This window comes from Vigna unguiculata, chromosome 8 (genome assembly GCF_004118075.2).
Source record: "Vigna unguiculata cultivar IT97K-499-35 chromosome 8, ASM411807v1, whole genome shotgun sequence".
In the NCBI taxonomy this organism is placed as follows: domain Eukaryota; kingdom Viridiplantae; phylum Streptophyta; class Magnoliopsida; order Fabales; family Fabaceae; genus Vigna; species Vigna unguiculata.
This window is the reverse complement of record NC_040286.1, coordinates 33,124,149-33,144,594: the sequence shown is the minus strand read 5'-3', so window position 1 is coordinate 33,144,594 and position 20,446 is coordinate 33,124,149. Positions and strand designations below refer to the sequence as shown.

The 20,446-nt window shown below is 32.9% G+C and overlaps 2 protein-coding genes and 1 pseudogene across 2 annotated transcripts; 2 read left to right on the top strand and 1 right to left on the bottom strand.

The window, feature by feature from the left end:
- The first annotated feature begins 630 nt into the window (after nucleotides 1–630).
- LOC114195135 (probable LRR receptor-like serine/threonine-protein kinase At3g47570) lies at nucleotides 631–4,010 on the top strand. The gene is made up of 2 exons (XM_028085525.1): nucleotides 631–3,328; nucleotides 3,443–4,010. The coding sequence occupies exons 1-2, from the start codon at nucleotides 631–633 to the stop codon at nucleotides 3,796–3,798; spliced, it is 3,054 nt and encodes a 1,017-aa protein (XP_027941326.1). The 3' UTR covers nucleotides 3,799–4,010.
- Nucleotides 4,011–13,765: 9,755 nt separating this feature from the next.
- Nucleotides 13,766–16,865, top strand: LOC114195517 (annotated as a pseudogene).
- A 4-nt stretch (nucleotides 16,866–16,869) lies between these two features.
- On the bottom strand, nucleotides 16,870–19,265 carry LOC114195518 (receptor kinase-like protein Xa21; the record flags this gene model as incomplete). Its single annotated transcript, XM_028086017.1, has 1 exon — nucleotides 16,870–19,265. A coding segment is annotated over exon 1 (2,379 nt), but the record flags the coding sequence as incomplete, so codon positions are not given.
- Nucleotides 19,266–20,446: the final 1,181 nt, after the last annotated feature.

Sequence of the window (20,446 nt, the reverse complement as noted above, 5' to 3'; positions counted from 1 at the left end):
AACTTATGAATCTATTTATCATAACTAGTTAACAAAAATATTTCTTCATATTATATCAAAATAAAAAACAACATTTCTTCATTATGTCTTCAATCAGGACTCCAAATATGAATACTATCAATTCGTCTTGTTTCTTTGGGTATACAGACCTTATTTTCTCTTGTACAGATCAAAGAAATACATTTATATTCCAAATATTCTTCTATTTCTTCATTCATTTATCTCTACTTTTACTTCTGATAAATATATATATATATATATATATATATATATATATATTTTTTTTTTCAAATATTGATTAAAATCAAAGCACAATTTTGATGAAATTATTTTTGCTAGTAAGAAGTTTCATTTAATTATTTTTCAATAAGCATAACGATTCAATTTAATTTTCTTGATAAACAATATTTGACAATTTCCATTTAAAAAACAAAATGAAATTATGAAAAATTAATATCTTTTGAAAAAAAAAAGAATCAAAAGTCAATATAGTGGAGAAAAGTGTAGTCAACTAATGAGTTACTCAACAAAATAAGTTATGTAACAATGACCTTAGCTCAATGGAGAAAATAACATAAAACAAGATAAACATTTCATGTTTGCACCTCGAATCTTACTTTGTGAAAAACAATGGCTCTAAGTGTAGTAATGTTTCTTCTCAGTGTTGTCTTACAAACCTTGGTGTACATAACACCAGATACGGTTGCCCTTGTTTTGAGTTCAGAGAGTGATAAGGTGGCTTTACTTGCCTTGAAGAAGAAGCTTACCAATGGAGTGCCTAATTCCCTTCCATCATGGAACCACTCTTTGCATTTATGTGAGTGGCAGGGTCTAACATGCAGTCGCCGCCACAAGAGAGTCTCTGTCTTGCACTTGAAAAATCAGAACTGGAATGGTATTCTTGGACCATCCTTGGGAAATCTAACCTTCCTCAGAGCCCTCATTCTTTCCAACATCAACATGCATGGTGAAATTCCGACACAAATTGGTCGACTAAAGAGGTTGCAGCTTCTTGACTTGAGCAACAACAATCTAAATGGTCAGATTCCTATGCACCTTATCAACTGCTCTAAACTTGAGGTCATTAACTTGTTGTACAACAAACTCAATGGAAAACTTCCCTCCTGGTTTGGACTTGGATCCATGACACGCCTTAATAAGTTGCTTCTCGGTGCCAATGATCTAGTCGGTACTATCCCACCTTCCTTGGGCAATCTTTCATCCCTCCAACATATCACAGTGGCAAGAAATCATTTGGTGGGAAGTATACCACATGTTTTGGGTCGGTTATCAAATTTGAAAGAGCTGAATCTTGGTTTAAATGATTTGTCAGGAGTAGTGCCTGATTCTCTTTATAACCTTTCCAATATTCAAATTTTTGTTCTCGGGGTAAATCGCTTATCTGGTACTTTTCCACCAAAAATGCAACTTGCTTTTCCAAACCTTCGAGCATTTTTTGTTGGGGGCAACGAGTTCAGTGGAACATTCCCGTCTTCAATATCCAACATCACCGGATTACAAGTGTTTGATATCTCCTCAAATGATTTTAGTGGGCCAATTCCTCACACTTTGGGAAGCTTAAATAAACTTCAGAAGTTTAACATTGCTAACAATAGTTTTGGAACAGGGAGAGCCAGTGATTTGGATTTTCTTTCACCATTAACCAATTGTACTCAATTGCGCATACTTCTGTTGGATGGTAATGGATTTGGTGGCGTGATTCCAGATCTCATAGGCAATTTTTCTACCCACCTGACAACTCTTCGGATGGGGTTGAATCGAATATCTGGAATGATACCTGATGAAATTGGACAGCTAATCGGTTTAATCGACTTCGTCGTGGAAGATAATTATCTGGAGGGAACTATTCCAGATTCGATTGGAAGGCTTAAAAACCTAGGAAGACTTGTCCTGCAAGAAAACAAATTGTCTGGTAATATTCCTACAGCCATTGGCAATCTTACTGCGTTGTCTGAACTTTATCTGCACACCAATAAATTGAAAGGAAGCATTCCATTAAGCCTCAAACACTGCACACGCATGCAGTCATTTGGAGTTTCCGAAAATAACTTAAGTGGAGATATTCCTAGCCAAACATTTGGCAATCTAGAAGGTTTGATAAATCTTGACTTATCCAACAACTCTTTCACCGGTTCCATTCCTTTAGAGTTCGGAAACTTGAAGCACCTTTCCGTATTATATCTATACGAAAACAAGTTGTCTGGTGAAATTCCCATAGAACTTGGAGCTTGTTCGGCATTAACAGAGCTTGTGTTGCAGAGTAACTTCTTCCGCGGAAGCATTCCTTCGTTCTTGGGCTCTTTAGGATCCCTTGAATTCCTAGACCTTTCTAACAATAACTTCTCAAGCACAATCCCTGTTGAACTACAAAAGTTGAGTTATTTGAATGCTTTGAACTTGTCTTTTAACCATCTTTATGGTGAGGTTCCCACAGGAGGTGTCTTTAATAATGTTACAGAAATTTCACTCATTGGAAATAAGGATCTCTGTGGCGGGATACCTCAACTGAAGCTTCCTGCATGCTCTAAGTTGTCCTCAAAGAAACACAAGTGGTCTTTTAAAACGAAACTCATCCTCATCATTGCAATTGTCGTTGGAGTGGGTGTGGTTACTTCAACACTGTTTATCAGCATCTATTTGTTCAGAAAAAAGCCCATAACACCCAAAACACCATCGAGTTCATGTTCTCATAAAAACAAGTACGTGAAGGTTTCTTATGGAGATCTGCATAAAGCAACCAATGGATTTTCTTCATCCAATTTGGTAGGTTCGGGAAGCTTTGGTTCTGTATATAGTGGATCTCTTCTCCCTTTCGAAACACCTATTGCTGTGAAGGTATTGAATCTTGAAATAGGTGGTGCATCAAAGAGTTTCGCAGCTGAGTGCAAGGCTCTAGGAAGGATCATGCATCGGAATCTTCTCAACATCTTGACTTGTTGTTCAAGTATCGATTATAACGGTAAAGATTTCAAGGCTATAGTTTATGACTTCATGCCTAATGGCAGTCTAGAAGGTTTGCTTCACGACAACGTAGTGCTGGAGTCTAGAAATTTCAGTGTCAACCTTGATCTTGTGGTAAATATTGCTCTTGATGTTGCCAATGCATTGGATTATCTTCATCATGGTTCTGAGGAAGCTATAGTTCACTGTGATATTAAGCCAAGCAACGTTCTTCTTGATGATGACATGGTTGCTCACTTGGGTGATTTTGGGTTAGCAAGACTCGTTCACGTGGCAACGGGACATTCCAGCAGAGATCAAGTTAGTTCCTCTGCAATTAGAGGAACCATTGGATATGTTCCACCAGGTACAGTTGTTCTCTATCCTTTAAAATGACTACCTCTGCTTTTTGAATTACCCGGAGGCAGCATCAGTATATATGTATTTTAATTTGTTGTGATAAAAATGGTGGTGGAAACAGAGTACGGAACAGGTTGTGGAGTATCAACTAAAGGAGATATGTACAGCTACGGAATTCTTGTGTTAGAGATGGTGACAGGGAGGAGACCAACAGATGCAATGTTTGGTGAAGGTGTAAGTCTACACAAATTCTGCCAAATGGCAATTCCAGAAGGGATCACTGAGATAGCAGATTCACGTTTGCTTGTACCAGTTGTTGAAGAAGGAAGAAGGATGATGGAAATAAAAATTAGGGAGTGTTTGGTGGGCTTAGCAAGGATTGGAGTTGAATGTTCTGCAGAATTACCTGTTGATCGAATGGACATAAAAGATGTGGTACTGGAGCTGCACTCAATCAAACAGAGGCTGTGTCACTGAGTCACTAGTTACAGTTTTTTTAAGTCTTACCTCCATCACTTGTATGTTTTCTTTCACATGTTAATCTCCTTTCAACTTCCTCTGTTCTCTGTTCCTGCTTAGTGGTGTAATTTGTTGTTCAATAATGAAAGGCTTGGAAAGAAAGACCTTGAGATAGAACCTATTTATACGTGTTTCCTAAAACCTAAGAAATCTATGTTTTCAAATTCATTTTGTTGCCCATGGTCCAATTTATTTCCAATTTGTATCTGCCCTATATTTGTATTTATATATTTGTATTTGCGCATGGTTCAATTTTGAATTATTAAAACACAGTTTATTTGTTATTTTATTTCGAAATGATATAATTATAATGTGCACATTTTTATTTAATATTGAAGAAAATAAAATGTAAATCCTTTTAATTTTTAACACATTTGTTACTTGATGAAGAAAAAAAAAATAAGAATGTGTTATTTCATATTTATAAAGTATCAAAAATAAGAATACAGATAAAATTTACATCGAAAATAAAAATAAGTATAATAAAGTGTTCAACTTCTCGTATCTTTATTTGATCTATTTGAAAATGGAATAATAAAATTGCGAATATTAATGTAACTCAACAAATAAAAAATGCATAAAGAAAAATATACGAGATAAAGTTACCAAGGATAGGTATGGTCGGTCTACAAGCCGAAAGCTCAACACCAAAGGAACATGTGGATTATTATCATCAACATTATCAACATTATGTAAATAATAAATGTTTAGAAATAGTTAAAGCAAAAGAAGAACAATTATATTTTTAAAATAAATGGAAAATTATTATGAAATAAAGCGAATAACAGAGAGAATATTATATAATAGAGAAGAGAAGAAACAATAGAGCATAGAAAATGAGAGAATAGGGAGCAACTCATCTGTGTATTGTTATTGATAAGAAAAATTCTATTTATAGATACAACATGTAATCCATAAAGGAAACAAATCAACTTAATTAATACAAATATTGACAACATAAAGAGTAATGAATCATATGAGTATAAATCATATGAGTAAATGTATTAAATTAATGGACAATCATTAATTCATAACACTTTTCCTTAAGTGTCCATTGATAATGTGGCTTGTTAAAACTTTACTAGAAAAAACCCTTTGGGATAAAAACCTAGTGAAGGAAAAAATATTTTGTATTCTTTAATATAATATTGTTCATCACAGATTCTATTTCTCCCCCTCATGTAAACTTACATCATTCAGGTGACGAAGTCCGAACTTGTGAATCATTTGCTCAAAAGTTCTTCTTGGCAAAAACTTTATAAATAGACCTGCCATATTTTCACATGAATGAATTTTTTGATATCTATATCATCCTTTTAATTGAACAATACATTATTGTCTTCATATATGGTTGTTGATTCCATCTTTGTCGGGGATAGTCACAAGTTTCTTGCACATGTTGAATTATAGACCTTACCCAAACATATTCACAACTTTTCTCGTAATTCTGTATTATTAGACGATGCCACCACTATGGTTTGTTTCATATACCTTCATGAAACCATTGTGCTACCACATGTGAACAAACATCTTGTTTGTGATCAACCATTGTGGCATTGTGAGCATATGTAAAATAACGTGCATATACATAACCCATTGGTCTGAATCTGAATCATTTGGATGGAATAAGCTCATATTCGTAGTACCCTTAAAGTAACGAAATATATGTTTTACTCCAAACCATTTTCTTCTTGTAGTTGAAAAATTATATCTTGCTTAACAAATTTATAGCAAATACAATATTAGATCGAGTATAATTAGTAAGATACATCAGTGTTTCTATGACACTAAGATATGGTGCTTCTGCACCAAGAAGATCTTAATCATTTTCTTGGGGTCTAAGAAGAGTCTTTATCAACATCTAACGACCTCATAACTATTGGAGTGCATAATGGACATGACTTGTCCATTTAGAACATTTTAAGCACCTTAAGTATATAAGTCTCTTGACGTATAAAAACACATTTATTTAAATACTCAATTTCTAATTTCAAATAAGACTTTTGCCCTTCAAAGATCATTCATCTCAAATTATTTCTTTGAGTAATCAATTGCCTTTGTGATGTTTATGTCATCTACATAAACAATAATTATGGCAAATTTATTTTTGGATATTTTCATATAAATACAAGAACAAATAGGATAATTTCTATATCCTTCTTTTAATAAGTACTCAATAAGACGGTTATCTCACACACGTCCTGATTGCTTTAATCAATAAAAGAGCATGTTCAATTTTATTGAATAACCCTCTTTAGAATTTGTCTTGTTGAGCAAATAAAATCCTTCAGGGATTTTCATATAAATATGATTCTCATTCTCAAAAGAACCGTACGAATAGGTTGTAACATCATCCATAAGATGTAAACGCAAACCTTGTTGTGCAACCAGGATAATCGAATATTGCAATGTTGTTGCATCCAATACTAGTGAATATGTTTTTTTTTTCACAAATCAATACAAGGTTTTGTGAACAACCTTGAGCAACCAATTGTGCTTTGTATCTAACAACTTCATCATTCTTAATTTGATTTTTGCGCAAAAATCCATATGTACCCAACGAGTTTCATAACTTCAGGTGTGCAAACTATATGTCCAAAAATCTTTCGTTTAGCAAGCAAATATAATTATGTTTTTTTGCATATTTTCATTTTGGCCAATCTTTTCTTTGCCGACAATCTTCAATGATCATTGCTTATTGATCCTCATTGTCATTCATAACATTCATCGTTATGTTATAAGTAAAAGTTTTGTCAATGTTAACTTCATTTTGGTTCCATATTATATGATTCATGACATAATTTATTGAGATCTCATCATTTTCAACCATTTCAGGTACCTGAGGTTCTTCTGGAACTGAACAATTAATTATGTCAAATGAATCTTTTTGGGATTTCAACCTTTTCGATTAGGTCATTTTGCATATCAGCTCCTTTTCACATTCAAGAGTTTTTATCTTTGGAACCAATAGGTCTACCACGCTTCAAACGTGTCCACATGAGTTTTTCAACCTTTTTTTTTGCATCATAATAACTGATCATGTCAAGCAAGACAATCATTTTGATTTGTAAACTTCTGGTTTACCATGACATGCATTTCAATTGTACTAATAAACTTGTAGTACAAATTATAAGAGAATGTTGATAATTTCTCCAATACACATTCTTTTTCAACTCAATCATAGAGATATAAAAATATTTCGTATCTTTTTCATTGTTTGTCTCAATTTAATATCCATTTAGACAAATATCATTGAAACTTAATAAGTTTCTATTCAACTTCTTAGTAGAAGTATAATAGCTCTTCTAGAGTCTTCAAATATATTTGTAGTACTATAAATAATACTAACATCGATGTCTCACATTATCAAACGAGAGAAAAATTTATTACTCTTGAGAATTGTATAAGTTGTTGCACTATCAATAAGACACATATCTTTTGGTACTGGTGCAAACATTCGTTTTTCATATAAACGTAAATATCAATATGAGATTTTTTTTAACACTCTCATAATCAATGAGGTGATCAATGCTTCCATTTGCTTTAGGAAAGAAAATAACAATATCAAGATGAGTAGCATCCATATGGCCATAATCAGAATCACCATCTTCATAAGCAAAGTGTGTTTTCTATGTTCTTCTCATTATTTGTAAGATGCTTTGGTGTACAATAAGTACAACTCAAATGGCCTTTACCACCGTAATGATAATATATACTTTCATCTTTTTGTCAATATTTTCACATTTTCCTTTTCCTTTTTTTTCACATTATTATGCCACTTCTGGTGACAAAATGTGTCTTTGAAATTTTCTTTATAACCATGTCCATAATCAAAATCACGATCACGATCATGAAAATATAAATCAAATGTTGATGCATTTATTTCTAGGAATAGAGCATAACCAATTTGGACAAGTTTCATGATTTTCTATCAAAAGCTCATTGCTTGTTCAGCCATACAAATGCATGAAATAAATTCATAATATTGATTGCTGCATTCACTTTTGGGAATGGAGCTGATTAGGCGGATCTCATGATTTTTCATCAAAAGCTTTATTGCTTTGTCCAACCAGCCATACATAGGCATAGAATAAATTCCATAATATTTGTGAATCCTTTTTCACAATATTTTTGTCGCATGAACAAATTAGTTGCTTAGATGCTTTATTTCTTTATTTAATGGTATCCCAATATCCATTGCATCTAAATGTATTTCAACATTTAAAATTCAATATAAGGAATTCTTCCTTGCAATATCAAGGGTCACAAATCCAAATTTTGCAACGTTTCGCGTGTTTAGAACTAACACATAAAATAATAATATTAATAATAATAATAATCATCATCAAAATAATAATATTAACAATAATCACCGTCATAATAAAAATAAATAATAAGACGGAGATGAAAATTGATAAAGTCAAACAATTCTTATCACAAGAGAAAAAATATAAGGTAAAATTATAATTTGTGAAAGGATTTGAAAGATCCTGGATTGAGACACGCAGAGCACTGTCGTTAGAGAGAAACAACTTCCACTAGTCCTCAATTGGTTGGAACATCTTGCTGATAACGTGTTATGAAATAAAGCGAATAACAGAGAGAATATTAGATAATAGAGAAAAGAAGAAACAATAGAGAATAGAGGATGAGAGAATATGAAGCAACTCATCTGTGTATTATTATTATTGATAGGAAGAGTCCTATTTATAGATACAACATGTAATCTATAAAGGAAACAAATCAACTTAGTTAATACAAATATTTACATAAAGAATAATCAATCATATGAGTAAATAGATTAAATCAATAGACAATCATTAATTCATAATAAAAAGTTATTAATTATTACTTTGCCAACTTAATGGTTTTAAGAAGGAATTATCTATGCATTTTTAGAATTATAATAATAACTTAACACTAGAATTTTTTGATGGAGCTAAAGTTGAACGGTTCTTTGTTTTTACTAATTTAGAAATTTTTTATCTAGATAACGTTGTAGGATTCTATTAATTTTTTATTTATCGGAAACCTTTTTCGGTTGAAATGATGAATAAAACAATTGTTATAGTACACGAATAAGATATTATATCGATACATTTATTTTAAAAATAATAACATATCATATGTGATATATATTATTATTATTATTATTATTATTATTATTAGATATCTGTATAAGAAAAAGTATATAATTTTTTTAAAAAAATATGATAAATATATGTTTATTAATTTAGACAATTGACAAAAATTCTGTTATCCAAAATATGTAAAAAGTGATTTCTTTTTCCCTAACATCAATAGTCTTTTATTCAAGTTTTCTCCTTATCTTTATTATTTCCTAGCGTCCTATTTAATTCCATTACGCACTTTTAAAGACTATTCTTTATTATTCATTTCTCATAAATGCTTACCAAATCAGTATTTTACCAATCTGAACTCTAATGAAATTGGACATTATAAAGGTAAAATACTGATATGATATGTATTCATAAGGTGTTACGGTAGAAATATGAAAGTTGAATAATAAAATACTCATATTATTCATTATTATTTTTATGAATTTCTTGTGTAAATTCATTTCTTTTTTCTTTATTAATTTATTATTGTCCTTTAAGAATCACATTTATGATGTGTTTGATTTTGCATATGAAAAGTTTGTAAGCGCAGGAATGTAAAAAAAAAAAATTGAGTTAATAAATTACGGAAAAAATAAGATAAAATTCTTCATTCAACTCTCATAGGAAGATTTGAGGGGAAAATGGTTTTTTTTTTCTAACTTTTATATTAAAAACCAATTTTATAATAGTTAAATAAATAAATCTAATTGATTAAAATCAAATAGATTATACTAAATGAAATAATAATAATGTAATAATAATTAAATAATTATAAAAAATAGAAAAAGTATTTTTTTAGTCTCTCAGGTTTGACCTAAATTTAGAAATAGTCCCTTGATAAAAATATAATAAATAATATAATAATAATAATAAAATAAATATAAATAATAATTTTTATTTTTATGATTAAAATATTTATTAAATTTATTAAATTTATCACATAATTTACTAATTTTTATGAATTTTTATTCTAAATCTCTTAATCCAAATAACTTCATTCGCACCCCTTCTTCTCAGTGATGAATCTTGATCAAAATTTTTGGGAGCCAAAATAATATATTTAACATTTTTGTCACTAATTCAGTGAAAATTAATACACAATTTAGTATAACTATATAAAAGAAATTACAGATATCTAAATGATTGTCATTCTTTTTTCATATTCTTGAACTTATCAAATAATTGAATCATAATTAAATTTTTCAGATTTTTTTTTTCAATGTAAATAACCAAAATATTAATTTTCCATTTTACTAATGTACACATATTGATTCAAAAGTCATCACAAGCTTTCATTTAATCATCCTTATGCTTATGCGATGAGTAACCTTATCGTCTTGTATTCATATTCCCTTTTTTTTTATCAATTTCAAAAAATGAATTTATTCTTTTGTTTTTTTATCAATATACGTATCTATCAAACAAGTTTAAGACTAAAATATAATTTATCATAATCTAATAAAAAATTGAGAGACATAATTACTAAAAAAAGTATGATAATCAAATCACAATTAAAAATCCTATATAAAAAATCACATAATACATTACTTGCTTTTCTATATTCATAAAAAATGAATATACAAAAAGGTAATGAGATAAAAAAAACATGGCTAAATATTAAACAAGAATTTCATTATCAAATGAGACAAGAAAACATTATTTTTTTTTCCTTTAAGAGCAGAAAAGAAGATATGAAAAAATGAGGACAAAAATAATAAGTTTATGTTTAATTTTATTTTTCAGTAACAAAAGAGATAAGATAAGGACAAGAGATGAATACAATACCTGAAAAACTGAAAAAACAATGAAAAGAAAAAATAAAAATTATTTTAACAATTTTTTTCTTTATAAAATTTAATTTTATATTATACTATTTATTAACATTAAATTTTGCGTTTTATAAAAGAAATAAAAAAATATCTAATTTAATTTTCGGTATATTACTATCTAATTTAAAATAATACAAATAATTTTAAAATTTTAAAATTAAATATAATTTAAAATGTTTTAAATACATATAATTTTGAAAAAGCTGAAAAAGTGGGGACCGTGTCCCCCGCTCCTCTGTAGCTCCGCCACTGCTTCTTCTCATGAAATTCACTCTTCTATCAACACAAACTTATTATTTGATCGTTCTTGTTGTTTTAATAATTTAGCATTCCTTTTACATAAATTTATTTTACAAAACTTCAAAAGTTTTTCCGTTTTTCATAGTTTATTACTTTACTTTCCCTTAACTATTTTTCAATTGTTGTCCTTTTAATGTAATATATATGACTATTAGATTCTACATTTTATGCATTTAAAGAATGAGTTATATTGTATACAAAAATATAAGAATGTTTTCATGAGTGTAGCATTATAATTTTTTTTTTTTTGTTTTTGATATATAACTTTGAATCAATGTGTAACATCCAATTTTAACAACTTAAAACTAATAAAATAGGATATTCCACCTGCGTTCAAAATAGATAAACAAATGTATAAAGTATATTAATACAGTCTTACAAATGATCGGACTATATAAATATATTAATTATATATACCAAACATTTTTAACTCTAAACACAAGCTAATCACTTACAACAACTTTCCATGGAAACTTCCTTCCGACCTAAAATATGGCTCCTCAACTTTCAGAGGTGTCTCTAAAACTGTAACCACCACTGTTCCCACTGAATAGGTGATCATCGCAAAAGGAAAACATACAACACAAGACAGAAACACAGAAGAAGGGTAAGCTAATGACTTTTAAAGAATTTTCTTAAACTATATAATATTGATATATCTAACAACTACATACAAGCAGATATTCACATACATATATATTTATAAACTACGACTCAACTAATCCGGATACATGCATTGAGGTCGGATCCAGTCAATTATGCACTTGTAGTGGCATCTCATGCTCTATAGAGGGATAGATTAAGACTAAAAACTCTATCACATACAAGGTAAGTCCGTTAATACCTATGGTCAAGAAAAAAACTCCTAGGCTAGGACCTCCTGCTCCTCTCACCACATACCCCCATTCCTCTCTACTTGAGAATTTGAATGGTTATTAGAGCGTCAGGATAACTGCCAAGACAATCCCTACCTCAATGCATACACTACCACAACCACTGTTAATCCTCCTTGGGGTAGCGCCAACTAATATCAACTCAGTCTCATATAAACAATCTCATATCATATACTCATCATTCATAATAATTACAAAGCTTCTATGATAACTAAAATACCACCCAATTTAACTCAAAAATACAAGTTTCAAGCTCTGACTCACTCGCCCAGCTAGTAGCACTCGCCCAGCCACTAGCCCATGCTCGCCTAACTAGTACTACTCGCCCAACCACTGGTCCAGATCTAGAAGTTCCTCACTTGAAAATTATTTATTGGAAAATACTAGTTGTTGTACATTAATATTATGATCCAAATAACATTATTATGATCCATTATAAAATTTGTTTTGATTCTTTATCCATTATAAATTTATTATGATCCAAATTATAGTTTGTTTAATGAATCTTTACTATATATAAGATACTTTTTTAAGGAAAAAAACATACATCCAATATCATGAGTAATGCATGTGTTGTTTTTCAATCATATTTGAAATTTCACTAAAGTAAGACTCTAAAATTGGTTTGTTCTCTTTTTCTTTTAGCTCTTTATGTTTAGTGAATACAGTTATATTATTCACTTATATTTATAATATACACATTTAATTATTTTCTTTGTAATTTTTTAATAAACTTTTAGGGTATAATTGACATTCTTGGGTCCATTTTAACACCCCGTCTTCCACTGCCTCCAATCCCCACTCAAGAGATAATGAATCATTCAAGTTGGCACTTTCCATAAGGCAGGGCAATGCCAATATGAATGTCAAAAGATTGATGTCAAACAATAGAATAAAGACATGTTGTACATTAACGGGACAAAATTCATCAATTTTTTTTTTGGTGTTTCTCACTATGACAGAATCCACTTAGAAATTTTTTAGTCTAGTTACAAATACAAATTCTATATCATCTTCAATTACACCTTTTAACACAAGTAAAACTAAAACATTTCTTCATGCGTCTTTTAATTATTTGTAAACATAGCTGCATTGAATTTGAATTTGTCGGGAATAGTCAAAGTGTGAGCCAAAGTCTCACACTAGATAGAATAGACAAAGTTAAACACTATATAAAAATAAAGATTCATACTACCGTTGTCTTAACTCAACAGTCCATTATCTTAAGGTTTTGGGGTTAAAACCATGTCAAAGACTTTATATGTGTAAGACTATAATGTCATACACAATCTTTCAATCTTTCAATGACTATAATTTCAATGACTACAAACCTATAACCCATGTCACATCAATATATAAACCCAACAGAATTTACTGACATGGCATCTTAAAAATAATGATGGAACTGAATTTACTTAAGTAATTCGACATGAGTCATCTCAAAAGTCAAAGTAAACTTAGCAAATCTACCGTTAAGTTTCTACAATTACAGTCATTGATTGTCCAGGGGAGACAAATTCAACCAATGTGTAAGTCTTAAGTCCAGGTTATGTGTAATGGCTGACTGATTTGAAGGGTGGTTTTGGAAGCACGCCCAGTACTATAAGAAACCGCGTCCATCTTTTGGATGATGCAAAAGCAATGGTCCCCCAGTAGCTTTCATCCAAACATTACTACTACTTCAACATCCAACGTAAGACCACATCCTAATTTGTGCAAAACAATGGCTGTTATTCTATTAATGTTTCTTCTCAGTGTTGTTTCACACAACTTAGTGCACATGATGCCACGTACACTTGCTCTCTCTTTGAGTTCAGAGAGTGACAAACAGGCTTTACTTGCTTTGAAGCTTAAGCTTACCAATGGAGTCGCCAATGCTCTTCCATCATGGAACAGCTCTTTGCATGTCTGTGAATGGAAGGGTGTTGCATGCGGACAACGCCACATAAGAGTCTCCGTCTTGCACTTGGAAAATCAAACATGGGGTGGCACTCTTGGACCATCTTTGGGAAATCTAAGCTTCCTCACAACCCTCATTCTTTACAACATCAACTTGTATGGGGAAATTCCCACACAAATTGGACAACTAAAGAGGTTGCAGCTTCTTGATTTGAGCCTCAACAACCTAAATGGTCAGATTCCTATACACCTTACCAACTGCTCTAAACTTGAGGTCATTAGCTTGTTGGAAAATAAACTCACTGGAAAAGTTCCCTCCTGGTTTGGAAGTGGATCCATGACACGGCTAAAAACGTTGTTTCTTGGTGCCAATGATCTAGTTGGTACCATCCCACCTTCCTTGGGGAATCTTTCATCCCTTCAATATATCTCAGTTAAAGGAAATCATTTGGTGGGAAGTATACCACATGTTTTGGGTCAATTATCAAATTTGAAAAGACTGGATCTTGGTTTAAACAGTTTGTCAGGAGTAGTCCCTTATTCTCTTTATAATCTTTCCAGTATTCAAAGTTTTGCTCTCGATGCAAACCAGTTATCTGGGACTTTTCCGTCAAAAATGCAACTTGTTTTTCCAAACCTTAGAGCATTCTTGGTTGGAGGGAACCAGTTCAATGGAACTTTCCCGTCTTCAGTATTCAACATCACTGGATTGGAAAGGTTTGATATCTCCTCGAATGGTTTTAGTGGGTCAATTCCTCCCACTCTGGGAACCTTAAATAAACTTCAGGTGTTTCACATTGCTTACAATAGTTTTGGAAGTGGGAGAGCTCGTGATTTGGATTTCCTTTCATCATTAACAAATTGTACTCATTTGCGCATACTTATTTTGGATGGCAATGGATTTGGTGGTGAGGTGCCACGTCTTATCGGCAATTTTTCTACCAACCTGAATATTCTTAGTATGGGGTTGAATCAAATATCTGGAACGATACCTGAAGGAATTTGGCAGCTAATCGGTTTGGCCGATATCAGCATGCAAACTAATTATCTAGTGGGAACTGTTCCAGATTCAATTGTAAGGCTTAAAAATCTAGTACGATTAAACCTAGGAGAAAACAAATTGTCTGGTAATATTCCTACTGCCATTGGCAATCTTACTATGTTGTCTGAACTTTATCTGTACAGAAACAGATTCGTTGGAGACATTCCATTAAGCCTTAAATACTGCATGCGAATGCAGTCAATTGGTGTTTCCACCAACAACTTGAATGGGGATATCCCTAATCAAACCTTTGGCAATTTGGAAGGTTTGGTAAATCTTGACTTATCATACAATTCTTTCACTGGTTCCATCCCTTCAGAGTTTGGAAACTTGAAGCACCTTTCCGTATTATATCTTCAAGGAAACAAATTTTCTGGTGAAATGCCCAAAGAGCTTGGCGCATGTTCCGGGTTAACAGAGCTTGTGTTGCAGAGTAACTTCTTCTGCGGAAGCATTCCTTCGTTCTTGGGCTCTTTAGGATCCCTTGAATTCCTAGATCTTTCTAACAACAACTTCTCAAGCACAATCCCTGTTGAACTACAAAAGTTGAGTTATTTGAATACTTTGAACTTGTCTTTTAACCATCTTTATGGTGAGGTTCCCACCGAAGGTGTCTTTAATAATGTTACAGCAATTTCACTCATCGGAAATAAGGATCTCTGTGGCGGAATACCTCAACTGAAGCTTCCTGAATGTTCTCAGTTGTCCTCAAAGAAACACAAGTGGTCTTTTAGAAAGAAACTCATCCTCATCACTGCAATTGTCGTTGGAGTGGGTTTGGTTTCTTCAACACTGTTTATCAGCATCTATTTGTTCAGGAAAAGGCCCAAAACACCATCGACCTCATGGTCTCCTAAAAACAAGTACGTGAAGGTTTCATATGGAGAGCTGCATAAAGCAACCAATGGATTTTCTTCATCCAATTTGGTAGGGTCTGGAGGCTTTGGTTCTGTATATAGTGGATCTCTTCTCCCTTTCAAGACACCTATAGCTGTGAAAGTATTGAATCTTGAGACAGGAGGGGAATCAAAGAGTTTCGCAGCTGAGTGCAAGGCTCTAGGAAGGATCGTGCATCGGAATCTTCTCAACATCTTGACTTGTTGTTCAAGTATTGATTATAACGGTAAAGATTTCAAGGCTATAGTTTTCGAGTTCATGCCTAATGGCAGTCTAGAAAGTTTGCTGCACGACAACGTTGAGCCCGAGTCGAGAAATTTCAGTCTCAACCTTCATGTTGTGGTAAATATTGCTCTTGATGTTGCCAATGCGTTGGATTATCTTCATCATGGTTCTGAGGAAGCTGTGGTTCACTGTGATATTAAGCCGAGCAACGTTCTTCTTGATGATGACATGGTTGCTCACTTGGGTGATTTTGGGTTAGCAAGACTCGTTCATGTGGCAACGGGACATTCCAGCAGAGATCAAGTTAGTTCCTCTGCAATTAGAGGAACCCTTGGATATGTTCCACCAGGTACAGTTGTTCTCTATCCTTTAAAATGACTACCTCTGCTTTTTGAATTACCCGGAGGCAGCATCAGTATATATGTATTTTAATTTGTTGTGATAAAAATGGTGGTGGAAACAGAGTACGGAACAGGTTGTGGAGTATCAACTAAAGGAGATATGTACAGCTACGGAATTCTTGTGTTAGAGATGGTGACAGGGAGGAGACCAACAGATGCAATGTTTTGGTGAAGGTGTAAGTCTACACAAATTCTGCCAAATGGCAATTCCAGAAGGGATCACTGAGATAGCAGATTCACGTTTGCTTGTACCAGTTGTTGAAGAAGGAAGAAGGATGATGGAAATAAAAATTAGGGAGTGTTTGGTGGGCTTAGCAAGGATTGGAGTTGAATGTTCTGCTGAATTACCTGTTGATCGAATGGACATAAAAGATGTGGTACTGGAGCTGCACTCAATCAAACAGAGGCTCTGTAACTGAGTATCTTTTCTAGACTGCCATTAGGCATGAACTCGAGAACTATAGCCTTGAAATCTTTACCGTTATAATCAATGCTTGAACAACAAGTCAAGATGTTGACAAGATTCCGATGCATGATCCTTCCTAGAGCCTTGCACTCAGCTGCGAAGCTCTTTGACGCCCCAACTGTTTCAAGATTCAATACCTTCACAGCAACAGGTGTTTCGAAAGGGAGAAGATATCCATTATATACAGAACCAAAGCCTCCAGACCCTACCAAATTGGATGAAGAAAATCCATTGGTTGCTTTATGCAGATCTCCATAAGAAACCTTTACGTACTCATTTTTAGGAGAACATGAAGTCGATGGTGTTTTGGGCCTTTTCCTGAACAAATAGATGCTGATAAACACTGTCAAAGCAACCAAATACACTCCAACTTCAATTGCAATGATGAGGATGAGTTTCTTTCTACACGTCCACTTGCGTTTCTTTGAGGGCAACTTAGAGCATGCAGGAAGGTTCAATTGAGGTATCCCACCACAGAGATCCTTATTTCCAATGAGTGAAATTACTGTAACATTATTAAAGACTCCTCCTATAGGAACCTCACCATAAAGATGGTTAAAAGACAAGTTCAAAGTATACAAAAAAGTCAGATTTTGTAGTTCAGCAGGGATTACACTTGAGAAGTTGTTGTTAGAAAGGTCTAGGATTTCCAGGGATCCTAAAGAGCCAAAGAACGAAGGTATGCTTCCTCGGAAAAAGTTTATCTGCAACATGAGTTCTGTTAATGCGGAACAAGCAGCAAGTTTGGCAGGAATTTCACCAGACAACTTGTTTTCGTTTAGATATAGTACGGAAAGGTGCGTCAAGTTTCCAATCTCTAAAGGAATGGAACCGGTGAAAGAGTTGTTTGATAAGTCAAGATTTATCAAACCTTTTAGATTGCCAAATATTTGATCAGGGATATCTCCACTCAAGTTGTTGGTGGAAACACCAAATGACTGCATGCGTGTGCAGTGTTTGAGGCTTAATGGAATGCTTCCTTCGAATTTATTGGTGTGCAGATAAAGTTCAGACAACATAGTAAGATTGCCAATGGCGGTAGGAATATGACCAGACAGTTTATTGTTTTGCAGGGCCAATCGTACTAGAATTTTAAGCGTTCCAATCGAATCTGGAACGCTCCCCTCAAGATAATTATTAATCAGGACGAGGTTAGTTAAACCGATTAGCCGTCCAATTCCTTCAGGTATCATTCCAGTTATTTGATTACACTCCATACTGAGCGAAGTGAGATTGGTAGAAAAATTGCCAATAAGATCTGGCAACACACCGCCAAATTCATTCCAACCCAAAAGAAGTATCTTCAATTGAGTACAATTGGTTAAAGAGGAAAGGAAATCTAAATCTTGAGCGCTCCCACTTCCAAATCTATTATCAAAAATGCTAAACGTCTCGAGTTTGTTTAAGCTTCCCAAAGTGGGAGGAATTGGCCCACTGAAACCATTTAAGGAGATATCAAACGCTTGCAATCCGGTGATGTTGGATATTGAAGACGGGAAAGCTCCATTCAACTGGTTATCTCCAACAAAGAATGCTCTAAGGTTTGGAAAAGCAAGTTGCATTTTTGATGGAAGAGTACCAGATAACCGGTTTACCCCGAGAACAAAAGTTTGAATATTGGAAAGGTTATAAAGAGAATCAGGCACTACTCCTGACAAATTATTTAAACCAAGATTCAGCTCCTTCAAATTTGATAATCGGCCCAAAACATGTGGTATACTTCCCACCAAATGATTTCTTGCCACTGTGATATTTTGGAGCGATGAAAGATTTCCCAAGGAAGGTGGGACAGTACCGACTAGATCATTGGCACCAAGAAGCAACTTATTAAGCCGTGTCATGGATCCAAGTCCGAACCAGGAGGGAAGTTTTCCATTGAGTTTGTTGTACAACAAGTTAATGACCTCAAGTTTAGAGCAGTTAGAAAGGTGTACAGGAATCTGACCATTTAGACTGTTGTGGCTCAAGTCAAGAACCTGCAACCTCTTTAATCGACCAATTTGTGCGGGAATTTCCCCATACAAGTTGATGTTGGAAAGAATGAGGGTTGTGAGGAAGGTTAGATTTCCCAAAGATGGTCCAAGAGTGCCACCCCAGTTTTGATTTTGCAAGTGCAAGACAGAGACTCTCATATGGCGATGTCCGCATGTAACACCCTGCCACTCACAGAAATGCAGAGAGTTGTTCCATGATGGAAGAGCATTGGCGACTCCATTGGTAAGCTTATGCTTCAAAGCAAGTAAAGCCAGCTTGTCACTCTCTGAACTCAAAGAGAGACCAACTGTAGGTGGCATCATGTACACTAAGCTCTGTGAAACAACACTGAGAAGAAACATGAATAGAATTACAGCCATTGTTTTGCATAAAGGATTACGTTTTTTATCTGCATCGTTAAAATCATGTTTAAGAAATCTATAGCGTATGTTGGATGTTGAAGCACTTGTAATTTTATATGAAAGCTACTTGGGATACAATTGATTTTGCATCTTCCAAAAGATGGACGCGGTTTCCTATATTATTGGGTGTGCTTCCAGAAGCAATGTTCAAATCAGTCGCAGTCACTACATAACTTGAACTATAGACTTATTGAAACTTAACGGTAGATTTGCTAAATTTACTTTGACTTTTGAGATGACTGATGTCGAACTACTTAAGTAAATTCAATTCCATTATTGTTTTTAAGATGCCATGTAAGTAAATTCAATGTAGCTATGTTTACAAATAATGAAAAGACGCAGAAAGAAATGTTTTAGTTTTACTTGCGTTAAAAGGTGTAATTGAAGATGAAATAGAATTTGTATTTGTAACTAGACTCAAAAATTTCTAAGTGGATTCTGTCATAGTGAGAAACACCAAAGAAAAATTGATGCATTTTGTCCCGTTAATGTAAAATATGGCTTTATTCTATTGTTCGACATCAATCTTTGTCGTTCATATTGACATTGCCCTGCCTTATGGAAAGTGCCAACTTGAATGATTCTTTATCTCTTGAGTGGGGATTGGAGGCAGTGGAAGACGGGGTGATATAATGGACCCAGGAATGTCAATTATACCCTAAAAGTTTATTAGAAAATTACACAGAAAAGAGTTAAATGTGTATATTATAAATATAAGTGAATGATAACTGTATTCACTAAACATAAAGAGCTAAAAGAAAAAGAGAACAAAACAATTTTAGTTTTACTTCAGTGAAATTTCAAATATGATTGAAAAACAATACATGCATTAGTCATGATATTGAATGCATTTTTTTTTCCTAAAATGGTATCTTATATATAGTAAAGATTCATTAAACAAACTATTATTTGGATCATAATAATTTTATAACGGATAAAGAATCAAAACAAATTTTATAACGGATCATAATATTACTGTACAACAACTAGTATTTTTCAATAAATAATTTTAATCACAAAATAATATTATATTTAAATATATAAATTTATGTTAATTAAAGTTTACTATGATAAATATTTTTAATATGCGATTTTGTTTTCAATGAAAATATTTATGATTGATGTATAATATTTTAAA